The 7,672-nt window shown below is 41.5% G+C and overlaps 1 protein-coding gene across 1 annotated transcript; it reads right to left on the bottom strand.

The window, feature by feature from the left end:
• Positions 1-1,538: 1,538 nt before the first annotated feature.
• On the bottom strand, positions 1,539-6,040 carry SENP8 (SUMO peptidase family member, NEDD8 specific). Its single transcript, XM_045285780.1, has 2 exons — positions 5,872-6,040; positions 1,539-3,057 (listed from the first exon to the last, which is right to left on the bottom strand). The coding sequence occupies exons 1-2, from the start codon at positions 5,905-5,907 to the stop codon at positions 2,383-2,385; spliced, it is 711 nt and encodes a 236-aa protein (XP_045141715.1). The 5' UTR covers positions 5,908-6,040; the 3' UTR covers positions 1,539-2,382.
• Positions 6,041-7,672: the final 1,632 nt, after the last annotated feature.

Here is a 7,672-nt window from a genome sequence, read left to right as displayed (position 1 = left end):
CAATGGTGGATGGCCAAGCAGATGTATGTAGTATCTTATGAAACATTAGAGGAGCCCTGGCTGCACAATGGTTATGCCTCGGCTGTAATCTGCCAGGTCAGAGGTGTGAAACCCCCAGCGGCTCCGTGGGAGAAAGACAGACTTTCTACTCCCATAAACAGTCTCGGAAACCCAAGCTGTAGCGGACTGGCACAAGTCAGAATGGGCCCGATGACAGTGCAGCTGTTTCTAAGTGGACCATTAGGAGTCCTGTTGGGACAGTGGGTTGCGATGTTGGGCTACTAACTACATAGTCAGCAGTTGAACCTACTACCTGCTCCACAGGAGAAAGATGAGGCTCTCTACTCCTGTGAAGATTTAGTCTGACATCCCAAGTAGTTCTGCTCTATCCTATCAGGCTACCATAGCTGGAATGGATTCAATGGCAGTTTGGAATTTGGTTTTGGTTTTAAATTCTCCTGTCATTCAATACTGCTGACACTTGTACAGAGCATACTCGAAGCTTTAGAGGTGACTAGCCTGTGGGGACTGTCCAATATCAAGCCGGGTATTTGGGACACAAAATGTAAGATTTTATCTTTCTTTTAAAAAAGACTCATTAGCTTCATTAAAAAGATAAATTATTTCTGGGGCAAATCTTAACAAGTTAGGAAAGAATGCTCTCAGATGTATTAACTGGCAAATGAGATACTGACACTTAAGCAAACACACTTTGGATTATCAGAAAAGACAGCAATGTATCCTAGGGAGGATTTGATTCTTTCGTTGTCTAGACTAAGTCAATAGTTACTGAAATAGTATGGCTTTCTTCTCGTTATCTACACTCCTGGCCTATCACCAACCTGTGTCCCTCCGTTTCATCTCCATGGCTGGTTGCTAGTACCTAATCGTGTTCCTGTCCCCCACCTTCCAACTGTTGTCAGGTGTCTTCCAGTAGGTTTGATGCTGAGCCACTCTATGTACAACAGAGTGAAGCGCAGGCCAGGCCTGCTCCTTCCATTAGGCGTGCTATTTCCCCCTAAAATACTGGCTTGGCATAGAAACAGTTTTGCAGCTGTGTCACTCAGGCTTGCTCTATAACCTGTGTTTATCTACACTTAACTGTGTTTTCCCTCCCTGGCTAAAAGGAACTGAAGTTACTGTTTTCGTGGCCACTGGGTGGCAAGGTTATTTTGAGCAGGAGGGCTGGGGGCGGGGTTCGGCTGGTGAGGGAGCTCAGCCTAATCTCTGGTTTTCAAGTCTCTTACACATTGCAATCGCCTCCTCATTGGGACTAGAATTGACGTGCATACTAGAGACAGCCTTTGCTTGTTAAGTATTTGAAACAACTCTGAGAAGCCTTTGGAGGGATAGCGTTTCTCTTTCCTCTTGGCTCCACATTTTACAAATGACATTGCCTGCAGTTTGAATCAAATGTAAGAGCTGAGAAAGGTAACTCCCTCCCCCTTCCCATTCTCAGAAACAAACAAGTCTGTAAATATCAGGCATAATATTAGTCCCGAAGGCACCCTGGCAATAGTTGAACACGACCCTGACAATTAAGGATAAAGAAGCAAGCAGACTATTTTATGAAATAACAGGTAATCTTGGGCAGTCATCAGCTACGGCTTTTACAATCACAGAGCTTTGGGGATAAGGAGGGAGTGGGTACATGGCTAACAAACAAAGCAAGCAAAAGTTGTTACCAACCCAGAGTAGCAAGTCCCAGCCTAAACTAAGGGCCCACCACAGCCATTTACTTTAATGACGTTACTCAAGATCCCTCCTTTCCTAAAGCATTCCAGGAATTAGATGGAGGGGAACAAGGGCTAACATGGTTTACCAAATGTTTGCAAAGGTGAAGCGATCACAGAACTGAGCAGCTGACCCTGAGGTTACTAGGCCTTCTTCTGTTTCCAGCCCCTTGATCTCTTCAGACACGTAGAGAGTACGACAGGTTTTTGGTTTTTCTATCGTTTTCTCCTCGTCACCAAGTTGTCATTTCCTTTTCACTAAGGTTCACCCATCTCCATTTTGCATGTTTTGTGATCTACTTTTCTTTGGAACAGGCCAATATGGACAGAGGAGACCAAAAGGGAACTACTTTCATATCAACAGGAAAAGCCTTACTTGAAAGCCATGTGTAATAATTACTGTGATACGAGGCTTTTAAGGTTTGGGTGGATAACTTCAAGCCACTGCCACAGAATATACTGCTCTCAAGTGAGCATGAGAGTGAAACTTTCAGGAGGACAATGCAGAAGATGACAACTGGGGGTAAAACCATAGAATTACTAAAGCTTTCCTTTATTAGGCATCTTCCCTTAGGCACTGAGACTGCCGTCAACCAGAAACTGGGGACTGGCAGAAAGACACTTGAAAAGCTGCACAGACCCTCTGCAGTTAATTTTCTGCAAGTCTGGTGATGAGTTCTTTCCACTCTCCTCTCTTCTTGGTGATGTAGGCAGGAGTGAGGAGCTGCAGCAGGGCGTCCGGCTGCTGCCTGAAGAAGTGCTGGCACAGGGCCTCCGTGTTACATATCACATACATCCCACAGTCGTAGCTGTTTTGTTGAGCAGGGGCTTTCTCTTCCACAAAGGCCAGTCTGTCTCCTTTTCTGCCTAAGAAAGCCTCTAGTTTCTCAGCTACCTGCTTTGCATGGACTGAGTTGCTTCTGCTATGGGAGTCGTAATGAGAAAAGCAATTTTTATCCTGGAGATAAACCAACAAACTCCAGTGAGTCCCCCCAGCTGCCCGATTGGAGTTATCATTGATGGCTAAAAACACAACTTTCTTGTGGGGGAGGTCCAGGGGTTCGAGGAACAGCGCGATCTCGGCTGGGTTGCTAGTACACTTGATGAACTGGGTGACTTCGGGGCTGATGAAGCAGACTTGGTCAGAGCAGTCACAAAACTGACTACTAGCAAAGTACTCAAAGGCAAACCCAATGATCTGGTCATTGAGCCAGCTCGGAGGATTCAGCAGGGAGACATCTGACTGCCGTAGTAAGCTGTCCATGTAACTCAGGACCACGGGGTCCATCTTCTCCTGGCCAGAGTTGCTCCAAAATTCTAGAAACTGAAAGAGAGGCAGACAATATTTACTGTTGAATCTGATGTCTACCTTAGGTGCTATGCAAACAATTAGCTAGAATTAAATCTTTGGAAAATGTCCATGCTAAAACAGTAAGCATTTCATTTCTCTCCTTCCAATGGATTGGTTAAAATTATAGCAAATGTTTTACCAAACACTGTAGTATTAACTGTATATATTTGGCTCTTTAATGAATGTGCAGACAATGGCATTATTTTTATATTTTTATTTTCAAAGTGTCTGAAGAAAAAAACACTAATTACCAAGGGAAACAGTTTCCATTTCAACATTAATTTTCAGGAGATAGGTAAACTATTGCTTCCTCATTCCATAATGGAAAGTAGCAGTGAAACGGCCAGTGAGAAGAACAGAAAGTGAGGAGAGGAATACAAATGAAACTCATTCCTGATTCTGCCTTGGTGCTATGACTTGTCTTTTCCCATTTCACATCTTTACCTTAAAGGGTAAGATAAAGTCTAGTAATGTTGGTGATAGAAGTTCAACATTATGTTTGTTGAAAGGTAGTGTAGCATAGGAATCAGGAGACTAAGGTCTAACCTAGTTCCACCACCAATTTGCTGGTATCATCTTGGGCTAAATACTTAACAAGGTTTTGACCTTGATGTTTTGTTTTGTTTTTGTCATCAGTGAAAAAGGTTTGTGACTTCTACAGAGGGCCAAGTAATTTTTCTCAAAGGCACTCTAAGACTATGCAATGTTGTATAAATAATGCTATCAATTGGATGATATTCCTAAGATAATTAGAAAAATCCAGGAGAGCTCTGAACCAATCAAAGCATATGGGATTTGGAAGCCAATATCCATTCATATGTCCTTGCCCAGACAAAAGCATGAGAACCTCAAGGCAGTGACAACCCAAGTTGTACGATGGTATTAATCTGCTTGCTATCACCCAAAGCAGGGTGCTCGTACAAGAAGTCTGAGGGGTAAGAAAGCAACATCACATTGAGACGACTGACAGTGAAGTGCTGTATGTGGACCTGACATGTAACGATACTGCTAAGAACTACACAGCAAAATCTGTCATGTACATTATGAGCACAAAACAAAGCAAGCTATCAAATAAATAAATAAATAAATAAATGAAGGCCAGTAACACTGCTATCAGAGAATCGGCTAGTAATTATGATATCACTTTAATCAACTCTGGCCATGAAGCTAGGTTTTTTTAATCATTTGGTTATACTATTAAAAGCTTAACATTTTGTGGTCTAACATGTAATGACAACCTTGTAAGACTTAACTGCCCCCCGCCCCCAACAAAAAATCCCTGAAAATAAAAAGCTAAAATAAATGCACCAAGAAGCACCCAAGATAGCTTTATGTGTATATGGGATATCACAGCCTGAACTACTTCAGAAACAAAGTTTTCTCAAGCAGTAAAAACAACTGGAGCAGAGAAATAAACTGCAGCCAGGAATGAAGTCACTGAGGCATAGAGTACGTTTGTTAAAGGTGGGCCACAAACTTGGTTCTAAGCTTTTTGGCAGCTAACCAGAGGGTGTAAGTTAAACATTCACAATGCCCAAAAGGTAAAAGAAAACTCAAAACACAGCAACTTCACAGGAGAAGTCAAAATAATCTTTGTAATAAAGTAAAAAAGTTTTCTCTTAAGAAATCTTGAAGAGACATGTTGTGTAATAGTCTTCCCTCATAATATTCTTTTTTAAATTTTTTTCCCCTCATAATATTCTTATAATTGATGTGATAGTTCTACAGGACTGTTTTTCAATATAGGAGTTTTTTTATTGTGATTTTTAACATCAAGCCCCGTAGCAAATAAATACACAGAGCAATCGGGTAAAAGTTATCTTGTGGAGGCTAGGAAGGTTGGGGGTTCAAGCCTACCAGCTGCTCTACAGAAGGAAGATGTGGCAGTCTGCGTTGGTCAAGATGGCAACCTTGAAAATCTGATGAATAGAAATCTTTCTATTCTGCCCTCTGGGGTTGCTATGAGCAGGACTCCTCTTTAGACAATGCATTTAGTTTGGTTCGCTTACTGCTGATCTGACTTGATCTGAGAGCATTTGTAACTATGAAAGGGGAATTCTCCCACGCGCCTCAGGCAAGCTTCCCTAGGTACAGTATCTATACCCCCAAGCCTTCAACAAATAACTATGAATACTGTCCAGTGGTGGGTACAAGGCCACCAGCTGAAATCAGACTCACAATTTGACAGCCAATCCACAGAGGGACAGGAGTCCACAAGGAGAAGATTGCTTTATGGCCATTCAAGTGAGTACTGGCTGTAACACTGCAGAAAATGGCTTTTGTGTTTTGCTTGTTTGAATTTTATAATATATAGCACACAAAGGGTCCATCAAGATACCAATTCTACTCCGTACAGCATAGTTGCAAAAGGTTGGCCCCAAATATTCTTTGAAAACAAAAGCAAAAAGCCTTTTATTGTGAACTGGTTTTGATCTTAGGTGGTTGCTTATTCTAAGGTGTGGGTACTTCCCTAAAGTGACTGTTCCCCTTAGAGACCCGTGTACTGTTCAGCTGAAAACAGAGCCACAGGGGTGAGGTTTAGTTCCAGACCTGAGGAGTGACTGAAGGGCCATAATTTGGGGGTACCTCCAGTCTTTATCTGACAAGGCAGTCTGTTTTTTTTTTTTTAATGATACTGAGTTTTGCTCCACCTTCCCCCCCCTCACTTTATCTAGGACCTTCTAATGTGATCCTTTTCAGAACAGTTTGGCTCAGAAAATTCTAAAGTAAATGGAATTAAACTGGCTATTGGTCAAGCTTAAAAAAAACAGAACACAAAAAACCCACCTCAAATCCTCTGCTACTGATTCTATTTCTACTCATGGCAGAATTGCTTCACAGGGTTTTCTTGGCTGAAATCCGCACAGACGACCAGCAGGTCTTTGTCAGTGGCGCTACTAGGTGAGTTTGAAAGGCCCCTCAAGCGCAAAGTGTTTGTGCCATCAAGTGACCTGTAAAACCTAATAGAAGACACAAAACAAAGTTACTAACTCATAGTGACCTATTTGCCAGAATAGGACCGAATACCGTACTTTTCAATGGTTGATTTTTTTTGAAAATAGATCGCCAGACCTTTCTTCTGAGGTACCTTTGAATGAACTCACACTGCCTCAAGGTAGACTCAAACCCCTAATCTTTCAGCGAGCAGTCAAGTGCTTAACCACTTGAGCCACTTGGGGATTCCAATAGAAACATACAGTTCCAGAACTGTGATCTCTTCCTTAGTTGTTCAATGACGGATCTCAAAGGAAAGAAAAAAAGGAATAGCCTTCTTCAGATGTCTTTGGAATAATATCACAAAGTGCAGCAGTTCTTAGATTTTAATTTTAAACGAGGATTCTAAAGTCAGGTATTGTTATTTATTTTTTATTGTCTCTGAAATCAGCTGTGTTTAGGTATAGTTCTCCTTATTAGCTACAGTTTCTAACTGTACCACACTGCAAATGCTCTGTGGTAGATTCTGGCCTTCACAAAAAGGATATATGGCTGGGTGCCATCAGGTATTAAAGAAATAAAGCAACAACCCCCCCCCTCCAAACTAGAACAAAAGTGCAGGTTAATCACAGTACATTCTCCTAGAGCTCCAGCTTTTAGGGGGAAAGATGCAAGTAATTTATAAAATATTCTAAATTAATATAAACATGAACATACAGAATAGAATAAGCATAAACTTAAAAAGACATATTATGCTATTTCCATAGCACTTTCATTCTACTCTCCTCTTGGACATGTTAGTGGAACAGTCCAATGACGCCCACAGGGGATGAGCAGTTTGTAACGTAACCCTAACCTTAGAAACCCGATCGCTGATAGTTAATAAAGCGATGAGCACAAGCTTCTGCTTTCATAGCTTCAATGTGGATAGGCGCAATCTGCTTATTATTATTCTTTGGTGAAAATACATTAGTGCCCGTGCGACAATTATGAATCAGATCTGAAATGGAACTTAGAGCTGTATAATAAAATGCAATTTTCAATTTTCCTCATACCTCACTTCAAATTTATAACAAGAACTGTTTACAGCCAAAATGTGCTGAAATTGTCTAGTGCTTTGCGTCTTCGTTATCATCACCTAATCAAATCCATCATCATTTCTTGTCTTGATATAGTTTTGATAACAAGTCTACTCTCCACTACTGACCCTTCTATACAGTCACCCACGAAACTGTTTAAAAGTTAAAATGCCAGGTCTGTCTCCTGCTTAGAACTTTCCAGGAGTTCAATGTCACACGTAGGGGGAAAAAAAGGCAAAAACAATAGTTTACAAGATTAAAAGGCCCCAGCTATCTCTTCAGCCACATCTCTTATTACTCTTTTTCCACCAAGTTCTAGTTAAACCAAGCTTCTTTCTATTCCTCAGCAGGCCACGCTTATTCCCTCCCGGTAGCTGGTATACTGTCTGTGCTCTGTGCCTGGACCTTTTGAGGATTCGTGCCTTCTCACTGGGAAGATCCCAGCTGCCTACCTCATTCACAAAGGTTTTACCTGATTAGCAAAAATAAAGAGCCCATTCAGTCACTCTCACTAACACCCTCACATTTCAATTCCTGGTACAGCGCTCAGGCTACCGACAATTCTTCTAAGTTTT

Source organism: Echinops telfairi, unplaced genomic scaffold (genome assembly GCF_000313985.2).
Source record: "Echinops telfairi isolate 266 unplaced genomic scaffold, ASM31398v2 ScPeMD7_7475;HRSCAF=8513, whole genome shotgun sequence".
In the NCBI taxonomy this organism is placed as follows: Eukaryota; Metazoa; Chordata; class Mammalia; order Afrosoricida; family Tenrecidae; genus Echinops; species Echinops telfairi.
The sequence above is the reverse complement of the archived record's forward strand: the minus strand, read 5'-3'. Positions and strand labels throughout refer to the sequence as shown.